This window comes from Labeo rohita, chromosome 9 (genome assembly GCF_022985175.1).
Source record: "Labeo rohita strain BAU-BD-2019 chromosome 9, IGBB_LRoh.1.0, whole genome shotgun sequence".
NCBI lineage: Eukaryota > Metazoa > Chordata > Actinopteri > Cypriniformes > Cyprinidae > Labeo > Labeo rohita.
In genome coordinates, this window is record NC_066877.1 from 41,723,011 (window position 1) to 41,744,581 (window position 21,571).

Sequence of the window (21,571 nt, forward strand, 5' to 3'; positions counted from 1 at the left end):
ACTACAAGACTGGAGCAGATTAAAGCTAATTATATTCTCAACAACCAGTATCCATGATTACAGTGCAGAGCTCCAGACCCCACATCACATACCCATCAGATGTATGAAGCACAGTAATCTGTATCATTGTCAAGACAAAAAAAAAAGAAAAAAAAATCAACATCGGTCCGTCTCTACTATTTATGCAAAGATCCTGAATCTCAGAGCACAGAAACATGCAGAACTTTATTAGTGTATGTTTTTACAATATCAAAAAGAATGCTTTTGCAGAATAGTACATTTATTGAGTAATAAAGAATACATGGCAAATACAACAATACAAAGGCTCTTTTCTCATAGAACATGTACAGCAGAACTGTCCTCTTTAAGAAGCAAGAAAGCTGGAGAAGGTGAAAGGAATGATGGAGAATATGAGAGAAAGGGGGGGATAAGAGCAGGTTGGAGGATGCTGCATTGAATAAAACAAATCCAGGTGGGTTGCTGCCCGTGTAAGAATTGATCCAGTCCTGGTACTTTGAAACCCTGATGAACCCACTGGGATATCTGGGTTTATCACACGGGCGTACTAAAAAACTCATAATGCCGGACTGAATCCACAGGGAACCGTTCCTACTGACCATTGGACCTCCAGAGTCTCCCTGTATTGAGACACATTCAACATTTATATCTCTGTCAGTATATGGCAAACAACTGATATAGACAAAAGTATGCAGTAGTGTAGCCCAATTTTAAAAGTATTTCAGTCGTGTGTCCACCAAAGTGTTTGAGGTCAGTGTACCTATTTCAATTATTTGCAGTGAGCCTGATAACACACGCATGTCACGGAAACATCTATTTGACATCTGCATTTACATCTGGAAGACGTATTAGATTGTATGGTCATGGTATATCTCATGGTGTGTGATGGTGAATGTAACAACAGCATGCTCTGTCTCTGTGGCCTACACTTGATTTTAAATTATTTTTTCAAACTTTATTATTTAAATGGTGATGATTGTACTGGGTCGCCATGATTTTGCCAAGTAAGACATGTTTCTGGATCAACATCTTTTGATGATCCTGGATCAACATTACTGTCCAAAAACACAGACTTAACCTAATCCCTAACCCTAACCATAATTTATTCCTAATATCAGAGGGAAATGATTAACAAGGATGTAGAAGAATCTGACTCTGATCATAAGCCTAAAACTCTCAGTTCTGATTGGTTGATTAAAATGTTGTACTTGGTGAAATCACGTTCACTGATTGTACGGAGAATAACTTTAAATCTTTTTATTAATGTAACAGTTTTTCTGTGTTGTTTTGATGTGTTTAAAAGAATTTGCAGTCAAAATTAAAACCGTTGGATGTTAGATATTCTTCATTCTTTCTGACAAATGAGAATTAGCCCTGATAGCACATGTGCATCTCGGAGATGTCTATTTGACGTCTGCATTTACATCTGCAAGATGTAATTTGCTTATCTGCAATACGTTTATTGGACGTTTCCTATCAGGTGTCAAATAGATGTGTATTAGATGTCTTTAGGATGTTTATGATTTAGAATGTATGTAAAACTGACATTTTACAGATGTCTGCCAGACGTCTGTACACAGCAGATGCTTTCCAGATCAAGAGATCTTTAACAGACATCTTGCAGACGTACATGTGCTATCTGGGACAGTATTTACAATGTTTTCTAATTGCTTAAATTGCGGTGTACAGCATTTATTTTAAGGGGGAGAATCCATACCTCAGTGCTCACTGCTCAATACTCACTATGTAGCTTATTCAAAAGTACTCAGAGTACTTTTGAATAAGCTACACTTTTACTCTTAATCAAATAGTTCTTACTAGTCTTGCACTACATTTTTTTTGGAATGTAATGATACTTTTACTTGTTTTTTTTGTTTTTTTTCAGTACTCTTTCCACCACTTCTAATTGTTAATAAACCAAATGTACTGTGAAACCAGATACAAGAAACATAATTTTTGTGTAGCGCATTCAGTTGGGAGTTTTCAGAAGAGTACATTTACAGCAAATTTAAATTTTTGGGTGAACTATTTTTTTTTGTGTGTGTGTGTGTGTCCTATTTGAAATTATTACTCTAGTCTACAGCTACAGGCTTTTGTTGGCAGATCAGGTGAAGTAAATGATGTCACAGTTGAGGACGCACCAAAATGAAACTCTGGGCTGAAACAGAAATCAAAAATTCTGGATGCACTCGGCTGAAAACCAAAACTGAAAATGCTTTTAAATAATCATTTTCTTAAATAATATAAAATAATTTTGCAAGACTTTTTAATAAAACTCTATTTAAATTATACTCAATTTAAAAAAGCCACTAAAATAACCACACTTTCATTAGAAGTAACAATAAAATTGGACAGAAAATATATTAACATTAAAAATCTCTATTTTATTTGTATTCAGTTCCATGAAACAGAGTCAGATTTAATGTTTTTACCAATTATCCAAATAATGTATAGTCCTACAAAATCAGAGCATGTGAGCAGAGCATAGCTGGGAGCAGATGAATGAGAGAGTAGCATTATTTTACCAGTGTTTACCAGTACAGCACAGTGACACTATTGCAAAAAGGAATAAAATACTACATTGAAATGTCCTGCTGGTGCATTTGGGTAGACCGGGTACAGTTGGTACAAGGCTACATTTTAAACAGCTTAAATAACTTGCTTGTGCAACAAATCTGATCTGTGATATTTGCTTTGCACATACGTATTAGCGCCCTCTTCAATCATGGGAAAATTGAAGAACGTGCTTTTCCAGTCTGAATGTATCGATGAAAGTCCCTTCCACATTCAATAGCTTATCATTGTTACATGACTGTTAAAGTTAACTTGCATTTTTGTAAACCTTACTCTGTGCTCTAAAAACTGACATATTGCATGACTTTGTGTCTTGCAAGGTCATTGTAAAATGTATAGAAATGTTTGAGGTGGTCAGCGGGGTACAGTTGAGACACAATGTATCAAATGGACCCACACTACTGCGGCACATGCAGTTTAGTTGCACGATGAAAGGTATATTCACATTCAGACAATATACGTTTGTTTTGTGTTTATGGTTTATTAGGATATTGTTATTGTGTTTTATTTTTAAAGTTACTCAACTTTTCAACTGTTACTACTAAAATGATGAACTGAAATTAAATAGTGTATTGCAGTTTGCCATTACAGTACAATGTTTTACAAATGAACTACTTTTAACTTAACAAATAATCAAATAAAATACTGAATGAAAAAAAAATGCTGAATATTCATTTTTAAAGGTATTTTACATTTGCAAAGAATTGGTTAGGCAGCTTTACAGCATTACGATACTCGGGTACTGTTCCAACTGTTTATGAGCTAATTGTGGCAAATATAACCTACTTATGGATGTTAAAGAGTATTCATATTTTAGTAGACAAGTAAAGGAAATGTCATATGAAAACTCCCTTCTTTTCAGTCCCTAGTTTTGGTGTGGCAACTGTGCCTGGTCTACCCTATATTTACTTTGCTTTTGTGTGAGCATGAGGGGTACGCAAGTGTAGCGTTCACATGGCAACCGAATGGAACGCACATTCATAGAGCCAATATTGAAGCGCAGTGAAGACGACTAGATGGAGAGTGAAACCTGAGCGCCGAATGCTGCCGGAGGTCAACGCTAGGTTGTTTTATGGACTTTTAGTTTTTCTCAATTCACCTTCCTGCTGCTTTTGTTCTTGTTTCCCACCACTCATCACCATAGACATTCACTGATCAGCACACCTGTTCTCCCTTCTGTTTGTTGTCACTGTGTATTTAAGTTCCTCTTTGTTCACCCTTATCATGTTTTTCTCTTTAGACTATACCAAATGTGCAGGGTGGGGGTGCTTCCAGGACCAGTTTGAAAACCACTGCTTTAGACCAAAAAAATGGAAAGACATTTTCAGCTGCCGAAATTTCAGTGCGTCCCTAGTCGTAGTGTATGCGTTTAAGACACCTAAAACACTGGTGTTTTGTAAATCATGTTGGATTAAAAATGGTTAAAATGAATGACCGATATCTTACTTGACATGCACTTTTCCCTTGCCCAGCACAAATCATATTGCTTGTGATTATCCCTCCATAAAGAAAATTACAGTAACGGTTGGTCACAACTGTCATCTTCACTTCTTGCAGTATGTTAGACCCTGTGCCTGTGACACAGATCAGAGGACAGATTTTATGGCTTTTAAAAAAAGCATTTTGAAGTAAATTCTTGTTGTTTACAGTAGGACTGGCAAGCAAATGTTCACCTCCATCTGTTTTTCTGCCCCATCCAGTGACCCAGCTCTCTGTACTTGCACCAAATGTACTCCCATCCGCTGCCAGACAGACTGGCCGAATGTATTTAGAGAAAGTCACAGAGGAGGAGAGCTGGATCAGTGCTATATCGTTGTCATAAGGAGCACCGACGTATTTAGGATGGATGATGATTCGACTCGCTCTCCTGAACGTCTCGTGAGGGTTTGAGCCGGATTGTCTCAGGCGACCGAAGTACATCACAGTGTCAGACACACTGGATCTGCAAATAGAGGAATATAAATCTGCTTTAATGCCACTGTTATCAAACTTCACATGTATCTTAAGCTTTATTTAAGACTTAAACTTCATACGTCTTGAAGCAGTGAGCTGCAGATAAAACCCAATCTTTAGTAATGAGAGTCCCACCACAGTTATGGCTCAAGCCGTTGACATGAATGCTGACCAGCCACGGCCAACTCCCTGCTTTCGCATCCCCCCCTCCGTAAATCCTGTTATTGAGGGGGGCTTTACCACATACTGATGAGAGAAAGCAAGATGTTGGATTTCTTTGTTAAAATGCCTCATACAGAATTACAACCATTTTTATACATTGTTCCCCCTATTTTTAGGGACACGAATGTAATTGGACAAATAAATATAGTCATAAATAAAATGTTCATTTTAAATATTTTGTTGACAATCCTTTGTAGGCAATAGCTGCATCCCAATTTATAAGCTATGTCCTTCGAAATGCGTATTTGAAAGCTGATTGTGTCATGGTGGTTCTCCGAAGGCCGACCGTGTCACAGTAGTGCAACAAAGGCTGCTGCAATTAATTTGAAGTTACCCTTATAACCAGAAGATGGCAACAGAAGTTTTAGTACTTTTATACCGCACTTAAGTATATTGTATAGCAAGTGCAGAAAGTCAATGTAACAAATAAATAAATACACTCAGACACAAACAGCCTATAGCCTAAGGGTTAATTATTTAAAGGGGTCATCGGATGCTAAGTTCACTTTTTCATGTTGCTTGAACATTAATGTGTGTTGGCAGTGTATGTACAAATCTACCCTTGCAGTGGTTTTTAATTCTGTAAAAATAATATGCCCCTTCTTAAATCGAGCCGTTCTCAGATGCCTGTCGTTGTGGCGTCACACCCACAGAGGCCGCTCCCACGATAATTGATTGACATGAGCGTCTTACCTCAGATCAGCTGTAACAGTCCGCCCTCTTTTGTTTCGATGCTGGAGCAGGGATGTAAGTTAGACAAGAATATCTCTGATTGAGTGATTGAGGTGTTGTGTTGCTGGATGTAATAATGAACATAGTGGTCGTCATTTACTCCCGACATCTGAGCTGCTGAAGATGCAGTGGATTACGTTTGTTTGTGAAGGGAATGCGCCTCCCGATCTACATATATCCGTCTATGTTTGCACGAATCATTCGTGAGTATAAAGGTTTTTTTTATGAGTCTTCGCAATTGCTTTTCCTAATAATAGTGGCTAAATGCGGCTAAAGTAAACATACTCGTCACTCCACAGGGAGAAGAGCGGGGCGGGGTGAGCAGAGCTAATTAACATTTAAAGCAACCTCGACCAGAACATGATGATTTTTGCAGAGCTGATTTTGGCAAGGTAAAAAAGGTGTTGTTTTACACCACCACTGAGAATTTTTTACCAAAGTATATTATAGACTTTTCTTTAAGACCCTAAAGAATCATATCAACTTGTGGAAAATGGGCATCCGATGACCCCTTTAAATACTTATATATAGTTCACTACAAATTAAGTAAATTAAATATGGTATAAGAATTAAATAATGCATTCAATATGAATCAATATAAATTTTAAGTATCTTATAAACTACGTCTTTTAAGACGTATCTTGACTGAGCTGGCTTGTCTAAAACAAGGAAGTCATCTGTGCATATGGGCGATTCATCCGGCTGCTTCTGTCTTCCTGTCACATCATCAATAAACACCAGTAACCCAGTGCCGCTGGAAGCTATGCATGCTAAAGTCATCACACTGCTCCACCATGTTTCACAGATGATGTTGTATGCTTTGGATTATGAGCTGTTCCAAGCCTTCTCTTGATTGTAGACTTTGACAGTGACACGTCCACCTCCTGGAGAGTGTTCTTCACTTGGCTGGAGATTGCGAGACGGTTTTTCTTTACCATGGAGAGGATCATCCAATCATCCACCACTGTTGTCCTCTGTGAACATCCAGGCTTTTTATGTTGCTGAGCTCGGAATGTACCAAACTGTTGATTTGGCCACTTCTAATGTTCCTGCTATCTCTCCGATGGATTTATTTTGTTTTTGAAGCCTAACAATTGTCTGTTTTACTTGCATGCAGAGCTTTTTTGACCACATGATGTGGATTTAGAGCAACAGCAATGCAAATTGCACAGCTAGAATCAAATCTAGACCTTTTACCTGCTTAATTGATGTAGAACGATCAAGTAATAGCCCACAACTGTCCATGAAAAAGCTTTTGAGTCAACTGTTCAATTACTTATGGTCCCTTGAAAAAGGGGGGAGGTACATATTAAAAAGCTGTAATTCCTTAACCTTTCCTCCAATTTAGATGAGATTAAAGCTCAGAGTGAGCACTTTAAGCACATATTCATTATATAAACGTAACTTCAATATGTTTTGGCAAAATAATAAGAAGCTAAAATAATAAAAATTGTGCCTGTGTCAAAATATATATAAAGCACACACATTCTGTGAGGTCATTTTGCCAACTTACCATTTAGCTGGCAGAGGGAACCTGTGTGGACAGAAAAAGACAAAGTAAGCGGATAACCATCCAGAAAGAGCTGATAAACTGGTTTGTGTGGCCCACAATCACTATAATCACAATATTCACCTGTTACATCAGTGCTGGCACATAATGACATGAAAACAAGAAAAAAATATTCCAGCTGAATAATGGTGTTATTAACTTAATCAGATCATACTTTTGGTTTTCTGTAGAGTTATTTTTTGAGTTGTTGCAGGAGCGCAAACAAAAAAAAGCAACTGAGTAGAAAAGCGGCCAATGTCATTTTTATTGTCCAATCGAATGAATGGAGAGGCGGGCCTGCCATTGTGGTGACGAAAGTTTACAGTTGCTTAGAAAGTCCAGAGACTCCAATAACAGAGGAGGAACTTGTGGTGTCTGTCGCAGGTTACCCAGAGCTGGTTTTTTTTTAAGGCTTCTGCCAATATGACAATACTCTTAACAACAAAAACAAAAACCAAAGATTTTAGAGTGTTCAAGCTATAATCCTTTGATTAGACTGACAGGACAGCTGATTTGGTTTTTGCCTAGCAACAGTAAAAACCTCTCTCTCAGCAACAGTAAAAACACTCTCTTTTTTAATAGTCACAAGTTTTTAAAAGCCGTGGTTTTCACTCGCTCCAAGAGCGCTCCAGTACCACTCCATCACGAGTACAATTCATGCCAACGGGCCGTAATATAACCGCATATTTAGCAAGAACTCACATGTTCAACAGTCTGCTAGATATAGATGGATCACTGAGATCAGAAAGAATGTGAAGATTATAATGACAGTAATATACATGAGCGGGAGGTTTAGGAGGACAGTTTTCGAGGAATTTGTTTGCTCCTTCTAGATACTGAATATTTTCGGATGAAAGCATGATTTAAACAGGTACAACCCTTATTTATACACACAGTTGCCATTTCAATAATGGATTCAGTCAAATGTAATCTTCCAGCGCTGCTTCATCTGTATCCAATTTCAAATGAGCAGAAATTATTATTATTAAAACTATTATTTTCATCCTTTACAAACTAAATTTGCACTGAAAAAGCAGATGACACTTTTTAATGCTGACAACCACATAATAAGCTTGATAGGAATGTGGTAGGAATAGTTTGCACACTAGTGGTCCAGTAAGCCACAAAACTTCTCTCCTAGTATTTTATTTATTTATTTTTTTTTTGTAATATATGTTATGTGATATTTCAAAACATGCTGAAATACTTTAGCCAAAAATTTCCTCGGAGCGAAGGCGGCGCGATTATTAAATGCTTGGAGCGCAGAGGGGAAATTATTGCCGCTCCACTCCACTCCACTCCACTCATACTCTGGTGGTGATTAAACACTTATGTAAAATGAAAAAATATCACCATTATAACGTCTAGATGGCAGCAGAGGAGCACTTATTGGCTTATTAGTCCTTCATTTTTTCTTTGTTATTTTATCATTTTAAAATATCAATTATAAAATCACTATTATAAAATATCAAATCATCAAGAAATCATATTTTTGTGTTACTCTTTTTTGTGTATGAAGTAAGAAAAGTCACAGAGTGCTTTGAACAACAAACTTTTCTTCAATTTGTGACTAAATGACACATAATCACTGAAATTGTTGGTCAGTTCCATATAAGGCTATAGAAGAGTAATGGTACATTTAATAAGAATACAATATATACCTTTTCTATGTAAGGGATAATTAACAGTTTGCCCTGCATTGAAGGATTTTAAATGCATGACGCAAAGTGCATTTAAAATCCTTTAATGTATAGCAAGTCATTCCCGCTTATTCCATGGCCATTTGCTAAGTTATAGGCAAGTTGAAACTATTATTGTTCTTTTGTTCTATTATTGTTATTTGACCAAATGGATAAACATGACGAAAAATGCCTGCTTTAAATCAGACGCAGTCCAATCACAATCCATCACGCTCCCTAAGGTCGCAAAACTCTGGACTTTTGGTAGTACGTAGGATAGCAAAGTCCACTAAAGGAGGTAGAGCTTTCTCGCATTTGGCTCCCAAACACTGGAACAGCCTTCCAGCTAACATTTGGAAATCGGACACACTTTCTCTGTTTAAATCTAGATTAAAGACTCATCTCTTTAGCCAAGCATTCAAATAATGCATCTCATAATCTTGTACTGCAGTTATATCTGATCAAATGTTCATTATTATTCTTTAGCTTGGGTTAAATACATTTTTGCTTTGCTGAACAGCAGCCACGCTAACTATGTCCCCTTTTGTTTCTCTGTTTCTTCCACAGGATTGACATGGTAACTAGGAATTACAAGCTTCAGTCTGGACCCAGAACACTTAAGAAGAGATGATAAAAACCCCTCAGAGGACTTCAGATGATGCCAACCCAGAAACGATATTATAAACCTACAGAATTTAGCTTTTGATTGCAACATATAATCCATTACTGTTACTAGTGTTCATTGTCTGTTTGATTGTCTTTAAATTATATTTACCATAAATCTCTGCCATATGTACGTCAATTTGAAATAGTAACTACTACCAACCTACTACCAAATATATAACGTAGAGACTTTAATTTTCTGTATCGTGAAAAGCGCTATACAAATAAACTTAAATTGAATTGAACTGAATTGATTTAACTGACTTGGAACTACCTGTGCATTAAACGGTTTTACTGTATACCTTTCAGCCAATTAAAATCCAGTATTCAGACAGACCATGGAATAAATAAAAATTAGATTTTGCTCATGCTACTGTTGTTAATAAAATACATTTTGTAAGCTTCCCAACTCAAGCTTAGTGCTTTACGATTTATGTATGATTCACTGCAGTTTCCAGTTGAAATGAACTCTAGAGGCAGTAAAACTCTGACGACTTTTATTCCTTTTCACGCAAAGTATGATTTACAGGTACAGAGTTTTGATTAATAAGGGCTAATTTCCACACAATTACTTGCAGGACATTATGTTATGACTTAAAAACGTCTCGGTTACGTATGGTAACCCTCGTTCCCTGATGGAGGGAACGGAGACGTTGTGTCTCCCATGCCACAACTCTGGACCGTCTCTGAGTGAGTTGAGACGCTCGGCTCCTCACATCAGAACGAGTGAGCAGATGCACACGCTGCCCTATTTATACCCGGATGAACGGGGCGTGGCCAGCTATGCAAATCTGCACACCCAATTTTCATTGGCCTGTTTCTATACTGTCAGAGGTGTTTGGGCTCCCAAGAGCGACCCCTAGTGTCGTACACTACTCGACACAACGTCTCCGTTCCCTCCATCAGGGAACGAGGGTTACCATACGTAACCGAGACGTTCCCTATCTGTCGTACACTCCGAGTTGTGTCGAGTAGTGTACGACACTAGGGGTCCCCTGTCAAATCACGCCACAAGTCTGGCCGTGTCACGAGTGACCGGGCGCAGATAGTAACAAGCCAGCATGTTAACATAAGTGCGACTCACCTCTTCGTGACCTTCCAACGTCCAAGAACTGACCTGTAAACTGGTTTGTGTGGCCCACAATCACTATAATCACAATATTCACCTGTTACATCAGTGCTGGCACATAATGACATGAAAACAAGAAAAAAATATTCCAGCTGAATAATGGTGTTATTAACTTAATCAGATCATACTTTTGGTTTTCTGTAGAGTTATTTTTTGAGTTGTTGCAGGAGCGCAAACAAAAAAAAGCAACTGAGTAGAAAAGCGGCCAATGTCATTTTTATTGTCCAATCGAATGAATGGAGAGGCGGGCCTGCCATTGTGGTGACGAAAGTTTACAGTTGCTTAGAAAGTCCAGAGACTCCAATAACAGAGGAGGAACTTGTGGTGTCTGTCGCAGGTTACCCAGAGCTGGTTTTTTTTTAAGGCTTCTGCCAATATGACAATACTCTTAACAACAAAAACAAAAACCAAAGATTTTAGAGTGTTCAAGCTATAATCCTTTGATTAGACTGACAGGACAGCTGATTTGGTTTTTGCCTAGCAACAGTAAAAACCTCTCTCTCAGCAACAGTAAAAACACTCTCTTTTTTAATAGTCACAAGTTTTTAAAAGCCGTGGTTTTCACTCGCTCCAAGAGCGCTCCAGTACCACTCCATCACGAGTACAATTCATGCCAACGGGCCGTAATATAACCGCATATTTAGCAAGAACTCACATGTTCAACAGTCTGCTAGATATAGATGGATCACTGAGATCAGAAAGAATGTGAAGATTATAATGACAGTAATATACATGAGCGGGAGGTTTAGGAGGACAGTTTTCGAGGAATTTGTTTGCTCCTTCTAGATACTGAATATTTTCGGATGAAAGCATGATTTAAACAGGTACAACCCTTATTTATACACACAGTTGCCATTTCAATAATGGATTCAGTCAAATGTAATCTTCCAGCGCTGCTTCATCTGTATCCAATTTCAAATGAGCAGAAATTATTATTATTAAAACTATTATTTTCATCCTTTACAAACTAAATTTGCACTGAAAAAGCAGATGACACTTTTTAATGCTGACAACCACATAATAAGCTTGATAGGAATGTGGTAGGAATAGTTTGCACACTAGTGGTCCAGTAAGCCACAAAACTTCTCTCCTAGTATTTTATTTATTTATTTTTTTTTTATTGTAATATATGTTATGTGATATTTCAAAACATGCTGAAATACTTTAGCCAAAAATTTCCTCGGAGCGAAGGCGGCGCGATTATTAAATGCTTGGAGCGCAGAGGGGAAATTATTGCCGCTCCACTCCACTCCACTCCACTCATACTCTGGTGGTGATTAAACACTTATGTAAAATGAAAAAATATCACCATTATAACGTCTAGATGGCAGCAGAGGAGCACTTATTGGCTTATTAGTCCTTCATTTTTTTCTTTGTTATTTTATCATTTTAAAATATCAATTATAAAATCACTATTATAAAATATCAAATCATCAAGAAATCATATTTTTGTGTTACTCTTTTTTGTGTATGAAGTAAGAAAAGTCACAGAGTGCTTTGAACAACAAACTTTTCTTCAATTTGTGACTAAATGACACATAATCACTGAAATTGTTGGTCAGTTCCATATAAGGCTATAGAAGAGTAATGGTACATTTAATAAGAATACAATATATACCTTTTCTATGTAAGGGATAATTAACAGTTTGCCCTGCATTGAAGGATTTTAAATGCATGACGCAAAGTGCATTTAAAATCCTTTAATGTATAGCAAGTCATTCCCGCTTATTCCATGGCCATTTGCTAAGTTATAGGCAAGTTGAAACTATTATTGTTCTTTTGTTCTATTATTGTTATTTGACCAAATGGATAAACATGACGAAAAATGCCTGCTTTAAATCAGACGCAGTCCAATCACAATCCATCACGCTCCCTAAGGTCGCAAAACTCTGGACTTTTGGTAGTACGTAGGATAGCAAAGTCCACTAAAGGAGGTAGAGCTTTCTCGCATTTGGCTCCCAAACACTGGAACAGCCTTCCAGCTAACATTTGGAAATCGGACACACTTTCTCTGTTTAAATCTAGATTAAAGACTCATCTCTTTAGCCAAGCATTCAAATAATGCATCTCATAATCTTGTACTGCAGTTATATCTGATCAAATGTTCATTATTATTCTTTAGCTTGGGTTAAATACATTTTTGCTTTGCTGAACAGCAGCCACGCTAACTATGTCCCCTTTTGTTTCTCTGTTTCTTCCACAGGATTGACATGGTAACTAGGAATTACAAGCTTCAGTCTGGACCCAGAACACTTAAGAAGAGATGATAAAAACCCCTCAGAGGACTTCAGATGATGCCAACCCAGAAACGATATTATAAACCTACAGAATTTAGCTTTTGATTGCAACATATAATCCATTACTGTTACTAGTGTTCATTGTCTGTTTGATTGTCTTTAAATTATATTTACCATAAATCTCTGCCATATGTACGTCAATTTGAAATAGTAACTACTACCAACCTACTACCAAATATATAACGTAGAGACTTTAATTTTCTGTATCGTGAAAAGCGCTATACAAATAAACTTAAATTGAATTGAACTGAATTGATTTAACTGACTTGGAACTACCTGTGCATTAAACGGTTTTACTGTATACCTTTCAGCCAATTAAAATCCAGTATTCAGACAGACCATGGAATAAATAAAAATTAGATTTTGCTCATGCTACTGTTGTTAATAAAATACATTTTGTAAGCTTCCCAACTCAAGCTTAGTGCTTTACGATTTATGTATGATTCACTGCAGTTTCCAGTTGAAATGAACTCTAGAGGCAGTAAAACTCTGACGACTTTTATTCCTTTTCACGCAAAGTATGATTTACAGGTACAGAGTTTTGATTAATAAGGGCTAATTTCCACACAATTACTTGCAGGACATTATGTTATGACTTAAAAACGTCTCGGTTACGTATGGTAACCCTCGTTCCCTGATGGAGGGAACGGAGACGTTGTGTCGAGTAGTGTACGACACTAGGGGTCGCTCTTGGGAGCCCAAACACCTCTGACAGTATAGAAACAGGCCAATGAAAATTGGGTGTGCAGATTTGCATAGCTGGCCACGCCCCGTTCATCCGGGTATAAATAGGGCAGCGTGTGCATCTGCTCACTCGTTCTGATGTGAGGAGCCGAGCGTCTCAACTCACTCAGAGACGGTCCAGAGTTGTGGCATGGGAGACACAACGTCTCCGTTCCCTCCATCAGGGAACGAGGGTTACCATACGTAACCGAGACGTTCCCTATCTGTCGTACACTCCGAGTTGTGTCGAGTAGTGTACGACACTAGGGGTCCCCTGTCAAATCACGCCACAAGTCTGGCCGTGTCACGAGTGACCGGGCGCAGATAGTAACAAGCCAGCATGTTAACATAAGTGCGACTCACCTCTTCGTGACCTTCCAACGTCCAAGAACTGACCTGTTACAGCAGTGTCCTGCAGCCGGGCCTGTCTCAGTGGAGCGGCTGAGCGTCTTGGCGGACGTTGGGGAAGTGACTGTTTCCCAAGGGAAAGAGGCACTACGGAGATCACAACCTGCCCAGAGGGGCGGTATAAGTGAAAATTGTTAGGTATGGGACCCAGGATGGGCCTCACGTAAGGGAGACAGCCAAACCTAGGACCTTAGAGACCAACCTGATCTCAGGGGAAACACCGCACCATACTGAGCTATAGGTGGAAAATACACACATGGGGCCGCCTGAGGAGCCACTACATATGGGGCACAACTCCAATCATGAATAAACAGTGTTCATACCTTATGCTGGAGTTAGCAGCGAGTTCCTCCGCAAAACTCTGCCACGTCTGGAAGTGCCAATGATGGAGGGAGGAGTCCAGGGTTCACATCAGGAAACCTACTGAAACTTAGAAGCGTAATCACCAATTAGGGGAAGCGCTCTGCGCAAGCTCTACACCGACCAGTGTGCTTAAGTCAAGTGCTTGCGTTCAAGACTCTAGCTGAAACTGGCTCCATGCGCAAATTGTAAAATCTGGCGAATGTATTTGGTGTAGCCCAACCTGCAGCTCGACAGATGTCTGTTAATGAGGCCCCGTTTGCAAGAGCTGCCGAAGCAGCGACGCCCCTGGTTGAATGCGCTCTTATTCCTAGTGGGCAGGGTAGACCTCTGGCCTTGTAGGCCATCCGGATTGCGTCCACTAACCAGTGGGAAATCCTCTGTTTGGAGACAGCCTTCCCCTTCTGCTGTCCTCCATAACAGACAAAGAGCTGTTCCGAACATCTGAAGGGTTGAGTTCGTTCCAAGTAAATGCGCAGGGCACGGACTGGGCATAACAAGGTCAGGTTGGGATCATCTTCCTGGGAAGAGATAGCTTGCAAGGTCACCACCTGATCTCTGAAGGGAGTGGTGGGGACCTTGGGCACGTATCCAGGCCGGGGTCTCAGGACAACGTGAGAGTCTGCCGGTCCGAATTCTAGGCACGCATTGTTGATGGAGAGGGCTTGGAGATCTCCCACTCTTTTGACAGAAGTGAGCGCAGTTAGGAGCGCCGTCTTAAGGGAGAGGGCGTCAACCTCGACCGATTGGAGTGGCTCAAATGGATCCCGCTGTAGGCAACCACAGCGAGATCCCAAGAGGGGATCAGATGCGGCCGGGGAGGGTTCAGTCTCCGGGCTCCTTTCAGAAATCTGATTATCAAATCGTGTTTCCCCACCGATCTGCCCCCCATCAAGTCATGATTAGCTGATATAGCGGCGACATGAACCTTGAGTGTTGAGGCAGAAAGGTGCCTGTCCAGGCCCCCCTGGAGGAAGGATAACACTGACTCGACGCCACACCTCCGTGGGTCCTCCCCTCGAGAGGAACACCAGTTCACAAATATGCGCCATTTCAGGTCATACAGCCGCCTGGTGGAGGGAGCTCTTGCCTGTAGGAGAGTGTTTACCACTGATGGTGAAAGGTCTCTGAAGTCCTCTTGGTCGCGTCCAGGGACCATAGATGGAGGTTCCAGAGATCTGGGCGCGGGTGCCAAATTGTGCCCTTCCCCTGAGAGAGGAGGTCCTTCCTCAGGGGAATGCGCCAGGGAGGGGCTGATGCCAGGAGCACCAGGTCTGAGAACCAGGTTCTGTGGGGCCAGAAAGGAGCCACCAAGAGAATCTGTTCCCTGTCCTCCCTGACTTTGCACAGGGTCTGTGCGATGAGGCTCACTGGGGGAAACGCATACTTGAGCCGGTTCTTTGGCCAGCTGTGTGCCAGTGCGTCTATCCCGAGGGGAGCCTCGGATAGCCCGTACCACAACTGGCAGTGGGTGGATTCCGGTGAGGCAAAGAGATCTACTTGTGCCTGGCCGAATCGATCCCAAATCAGCTGGACCGCCTGGGGGTGGAGCCTCCACTCGCCTCCGAGCGAAACTTGGCGTGACAGAGAATCGGCCACACGGTTGGCTTCGCCCGGAATGTGAGTGGCCCGAAGAGACCTGAGTCTGTGTTGGCTCCATAACCAGAGATGGCGGGCGAGTCGTGACATGCGAAAGGAGCGTACACCGCCCTGGTGGTTGATGTAGGCTACAGTCGCTGTGTTGTCTGACCGGACCAACACATGCTTGCCCTGAACCAAAGGTCGGAACCTCTTCAGGGCCAAGAGCACTGCCAACAACTCTAGGCAGTTGATGTGCCAAAGCAGTCGGGGGCCCATCCAGACCCCGGAAGCTGCTTGCCCGTTGCAAACGGCGCCCCAGCCTGTCTTGGAGGCATCTGTGGTGACAACGATGCGTCTGGACACTTGTTCCAAGGGTACTCCTGACCGTAGGAATGCAAGGTCCGTCCAAGGGCTGAGAGTTTTGCGACACGACGGTGTGATGCCCACACGGAGCGTGCCTCTGCGCCATGCCCATCTCGGGACTCGAGTATGTAGCCAGTGTTGCAGTGGTCTCATGTGCATCAAACCCAGCGGCGTGACCGCGGCTGCGGATGCCATGTGCCCTAGAAGCCTCTGAACCTGTTTTAGGGGGACCATAGACCTGCATCTGAGTGTCGCCGCACACCTCAGCACTGACTGTGCACGTTCCGGGGAGAGACGTGCCGACATACTGATTGAGTCCAGTTCCACACCGAGAAAAGAGATCCTCTGCACTGGGGAGAGTTTGCTCTTTTCCCAGTTGACCCGGAGTCCCAACTGAGCCAAGTGGTTGAGAACCACCTCCCTCTGCGTGCACACTAACTCCAACGAGTGAGCTAGGATTAGCCAGTCATTGAGATAGTTGCAGACGCGGATGCCCATTTCCCTGAGAGGGGTTAGGGCAGCCTCCGCTATCTTCGTAAAGATGAGGGGAGACAGGGAGAGGCCGAAGGGAAGAACTCTGTACTGATACGCCCGTCCTTCGAAGGCAAACCGCAGGAACAGCCTGTGTCTTGGAAGAATCGAGACATGAAAGTACGCGTCCTTTAAGTCTATCGCCACAAACCAATCCTGAGCCCTGACGCACGTGAAAAGGTGCTTGAGGGTTAGCATTTTGAACGGGCGCTTGTGTAGGGTCCGATTCAAAATCCTCAGGTCCAGAATTGGCCTGAGCCCACCACCCTTCTTGGGTACAATGAAGTAGGGGCTGTAAAACCCTTTCCTCATCTCGGCTGAGGGGACAGTTTCTATCGGGGTTCTAGGCGGGGGTTGCTGCCTCGACGGAGCTGGGCTGGAGCTCGCCACACGCCGAGGCAGGATGTGCTTGATGGCCTCCGTCTGCTTCTTCACCGTGGAAAATTGTAGTGCAAATTCCTCCACGGTTTCGCCAAAGAGACCAGCCTGGGAAATGGGAGCGTCGAGAAAGCGAACCTTCTCGGCATCTCGCATCTCTGCCAGGTTTAGCCACAGGTGGCGCTCCTGGACCACCATAGTGGACATCGCCCTCCCCAGAGCCTGCGCCGTGACCTTCGTAGCTCGTAGAGCATAGTCAGTCGCCGAGCGCAGTTCCTGCACCAGCTCTGGGTCGGGAACACCCTCGTGCAGATCTTTTAAAACCTTGGCTTGGTAGACCTGCAGGATTGCCATGGCGTGCAGGGCGGACGCGGCTTGCCCAGAGGCCGAATAAGCCTTCGCTACGAGAGTAGACGAAAACTTACAGGCCCTGGACGGGAGTTTCGGTTGGCCCCTCCAGGAGGCGGCGTTTTGTGGGCACAAGTGCATCGCAATCGCTCTCTCCACCTGGGGGACCTCCGTGTACCCCCTCGCCGGACCGCCATCGAGGGTGGTGAGGGATGGGGAGTTGGCATACCGTGAACGAGCTGACAGAGGGGCTTTCCACGATCTCGTCAACTCCTCATGCACTTCCGGGAAGAACGGAACCGGGGAGGAGCGCGGCCGGGGGTCACGCCCCTTCCCCAGGAACCAATCATCCAGCCTAGAAGGCTCCAGGCCGGGCGGGGGAGCCCACGCGACCCCAATCTCTCTGGCTGCCCGCTGAAGTGCAGCGGCCATTTCGGCATCCGCCATTGACTGAGATCCGGCCGCCGGAGCGGCGAATTCAGCCATGACGTCAACCTCTGACGGCTCGCGCTCTCCCTCCGATGCAGCAGCATCCTCCTTTTCCCCAGCAGGAGCGCCGAATAACAAATCCAACCCATACTGAGACGAGTTTTCAAAGTCATCCGGACACTCCGTCGGTAAACACTCGGAGCGAGCGGTTTTCGGGGAAGCACCCGGCAAAACATCGCTCGATTCCTCTCGTTCATCCCCAGTGCCCGCCGCGGCCTCATACCCGGGGGTAGAAGGACCGGAGCGGGAAACAGCTGGGGTGAGCTGCGGCTTCTTCGTAAAGAAACCGAGTCTCGAACGAAGCGTGCTTAATGACAGTTCCTCGCAAGCTTGGCAACCACCATCAGCGAACGCTGCTTCCGCATGCCCACGCTCCAGGCATTGAACACAGCGATCGTGCCGATCGTTAGGGGAGAGGTAGAATCCGCAACCAGAAGGGCACAAACGGAAAGGCATAGTGAACACACAAACCGTTTGTGCTAGCTCTTTTAGAGAAATTTGCTCTTTTTAGAGGAGAAGTTTCTCTTGAAGATCGCCGTCGACGCACCCAGGGGACTCTCACACACCCAGGCGTGCTAGAGAGAAGGGAGAGACTGCTGTCTGTGCCGTAGGTCTAACGACGAAGAGGTGAATGTTGCCGCTTCTCACGCAGAGACGCTGCATTCGGCTCCGAAAAACAGAACGAGTGAGCAGATGCACACGCTGCCCTATTTATACCCAGATGAACGGGGCGTGGCCAGCTATGCAAATCTGCACACCCAATTTTCATTGGCCTGTTTCTATACTGTCAGAGGTGTTTGGGCTCCCAAGAGCGACCCCTAGTGTCGTACACTACTCGACACAACTCGGAGTGTACGACAGATAGGGAACTAATTTAACATTCTGCACGACTTGAAAACTTACAGGTTTGAACGTTGTCATTACATATACAGCTTGAAATGCGTGAGTTTTCTAATTCGGTAGGTTTGCCCGGTATACTTTGTTATATTACTTTTGTATTTGTTAACACTATCAGGCAGGTTTAGGGTTGGGTTTGGTGTAGGGGATATTTCCAACACGGTAGAGTGTTAACCTTTAGCGACACTCCGCTAATATTTGAATTCTGAACACTCGCAGTATGTACCTCAAGCAGAGTAATAAAAAGGCAGCAATAAGTGCCCGTACCAACATAATAAACGTGATACGGTTACATATTAAACGTGTGTTTTATTGACACTCTCTGGACATTCTACATTGAAACTTCACCAAAACGTGCAGTAAGCTACATTATTGCAATGTTGCAGAAATGTATATAGAGGCACATATTTCTAATGATCATAAACATCAAAAATAAACAAGAATTGAACATGGAATATTATTAGTAACTGCACTTATTTATACAGGTGCATCTCAAAAAAATAGAATATCATGAAAAAGTTCATTTTTTTATTGTAACCTATTTTAAAAACTGAAACTTTTATATATTCTAAAAGTAAAATATTTCTAAAGTGTTTTTGTTTTAATTTTGATGATTAGAGCCTACAGCTCATAAAAGTCAAAAATCCAGTATTTCAAAATATTAAAATATTTCCTAAGATCAATCAAAAACGGATTTGCAAAGCAGAAATGTTCAAGTTCTTTAAAGTATTTTAATTTATGCACTCAATACTTGGTCGTCAGCACATATTACAGCAAATGACTTGCTCCTAGCACAAATGACAGCATCAGTGAAGTGTGGCATGGAAGCGATCAGCCTGTGGCACTGCTGAGGCACTACTGAGCCTTCAGATCGTCTATATATTGTTGAATCGTTTCTCAGATTTCTTTTGAAAATATCCCATAGATTCTCTGTGGGGTTCAGGCTGGCCAATCAAGCACAGTAATATCATTATCAGGAAACCATTTGGAAGTGTTTTTTTTTGCACTGTGGGCAGGGGCTAAAGTCCTGCTGGAAAAGGAAATCAGCATCTCCATAAAACTAGATGGCTGCATTGGCTGTGGACTTGATAAAACACAGTGGACCAACACCAGCAGACGACACGACACCCCAAATCATCACTGACTTCTGAAACTTCACACTGGACTTGAAGCAGCTTGGATTCTGTGCCTCTCCAGTCTTCCTGGGTCAGATTCTGGGATCATGATTTCAACATGAAATGCAAAATTTACTTTTATCTGAAAAGAGGACCTTGGACCACTAAGCAACAGTCCAGTTAATTTTCTCCTTAATCCAGGTAAGATGATTTTGATGTTGTTTCTGTTTCCAAAGTGGCTTGGTAGCCCTTTTCCTGAAGACGTCTGAAGGTAGTGATTCTTGATGTGCCAACTCCAGCTTCATTTTACTCCTTGTTAAGTTCTCCCAAGTGTTCGCCCAAGATCAGCTTTACTTAACAGTTTTGTCAAGCTTGTGGTCAACCCTGTTGCTCGTGCACCTTTTCCTACCTAATTTCTTCCTTCCAGTCAACTTTGCATTTAATATGCTTCAACCAAATAATACAAATTAGCTTATGAAACCAAACAGAATTTCTAAAAAAAACTTCTGTGACTTACTCTCTTTTTGGAGGGTGTCAATGATTGTCTTCTGGACCATTGCAATGTCAGCAGTCTTCCCCATTATTGTGGTTTCAAAGAACAAGAGATACCTGGAATTTATACTGTAGGGATGGACATTTAATGAAATTGGATTTTACTGGATGATACTGGATTTTTGAATTTCATAAGCTGTAAGCTCCAATCATCAAAATTAAAACAAAAAAACAACTTTTAAAATGTTTAGCTTTACATGTAATGAATCTAGAATATATGAAAGTTTTTTTTTTTTAGTAAGTTACAATAAAAAATGAACTTTTTCATGACGTGTGTGTGTGTGGGTGTGCTGTTTTCAGCTGATGAATGAACAGTACATAGTGTGCCTCCCATACAATAAATCGCACTAGGCTAAGTTTGTGTTACTTTTGATATGAAACAAAGTCTCAGATTTCAAATTCTGTCTATTTCATTAAAGAAACGTTTTGGCACTCTTTAATGTGGCAAGATAGATTGCTTAAACTGCGTACCTCACCTGTGCGTAATCAAACACATAGCAAACGTTCGTGACAGTTTCGTTTTTGTTCTGGATCCAGTGCTCTGCTGCTACACTGGAGCACTCACCACCAACTGGACAGATGTGGGAATTACAGTTGCAATTTACAATAGATCACCCTCAGTTTAATCTGTCAAAGTGACGGACGGCCTTCAGATTTTTCCGTCACTGATTAAAAAAAAAGAAAAAAATCTGTCAACAACAGACAATTTTCGGTTAACACAACCTCTGATCCATACTGCCCAAGAAAAGACGAAAGACCTTACCTCGCTAGAGTGTGAAACTGAGAAAAATTACTTTAAAGTTTTTTATTTGTCCAGCCAAATTAATTATAGGTAGGACACTGGACATTTGGCAATTAGATGTTTTAGTAATGAAAATTATCTACATTAAACAAATGTGAGATCAAACTTGATTTTTACTCCTAATTTGATGTTACTGTACTCTGCAAAAAGTGAGAAGTCACACCAAGGCAAAAGGCTGTAACTTCCACATTATCAATATCTGGCTGCT

At 41.9% G+C, this 21,571-nt stretch overlaps 1 protein-coding gene across 1 annotated transcript in view; it reads right to left on the reverse strand.

The window, feature by feature from the left end:
* Nucleotides 1-200: 200 nt before the first annotated feature.
* Nucleotides 201-21,571, reverse strand: part of LOC127171291 (chymotrypsin-like protease CTRL-1) — a 30,158-nt gene continuing 8,787 nt past the window's right edge. The window contains exons 2-6 of the mRNA XM_051119834.1: nucleotides 7,013-7,033; nucleotides 4,626-4,791; nucleotides 4,266-4,534; nucleotides 4,039-4,166; nucleotides 201-638 (exon numbers count right to left, since the gene is read on the reverse strand). Coding sequence (XP_050975791.1) covers nucleotides 201-638; nucleotides 4,039-4,166; nucleotides 4,266-4,534; nucleotides 4,626-4,791; nucleotides 7,013-7,033 — 1,022 coding nt within the window. The remainder of the gene's footprint in view (nucleotides 639-4,038; nucleotides 4,167-4,265; nucleotides 4,535-4,625; nucleotides 4,792-7,012; nucleotides 7,034-21,571) is intronic.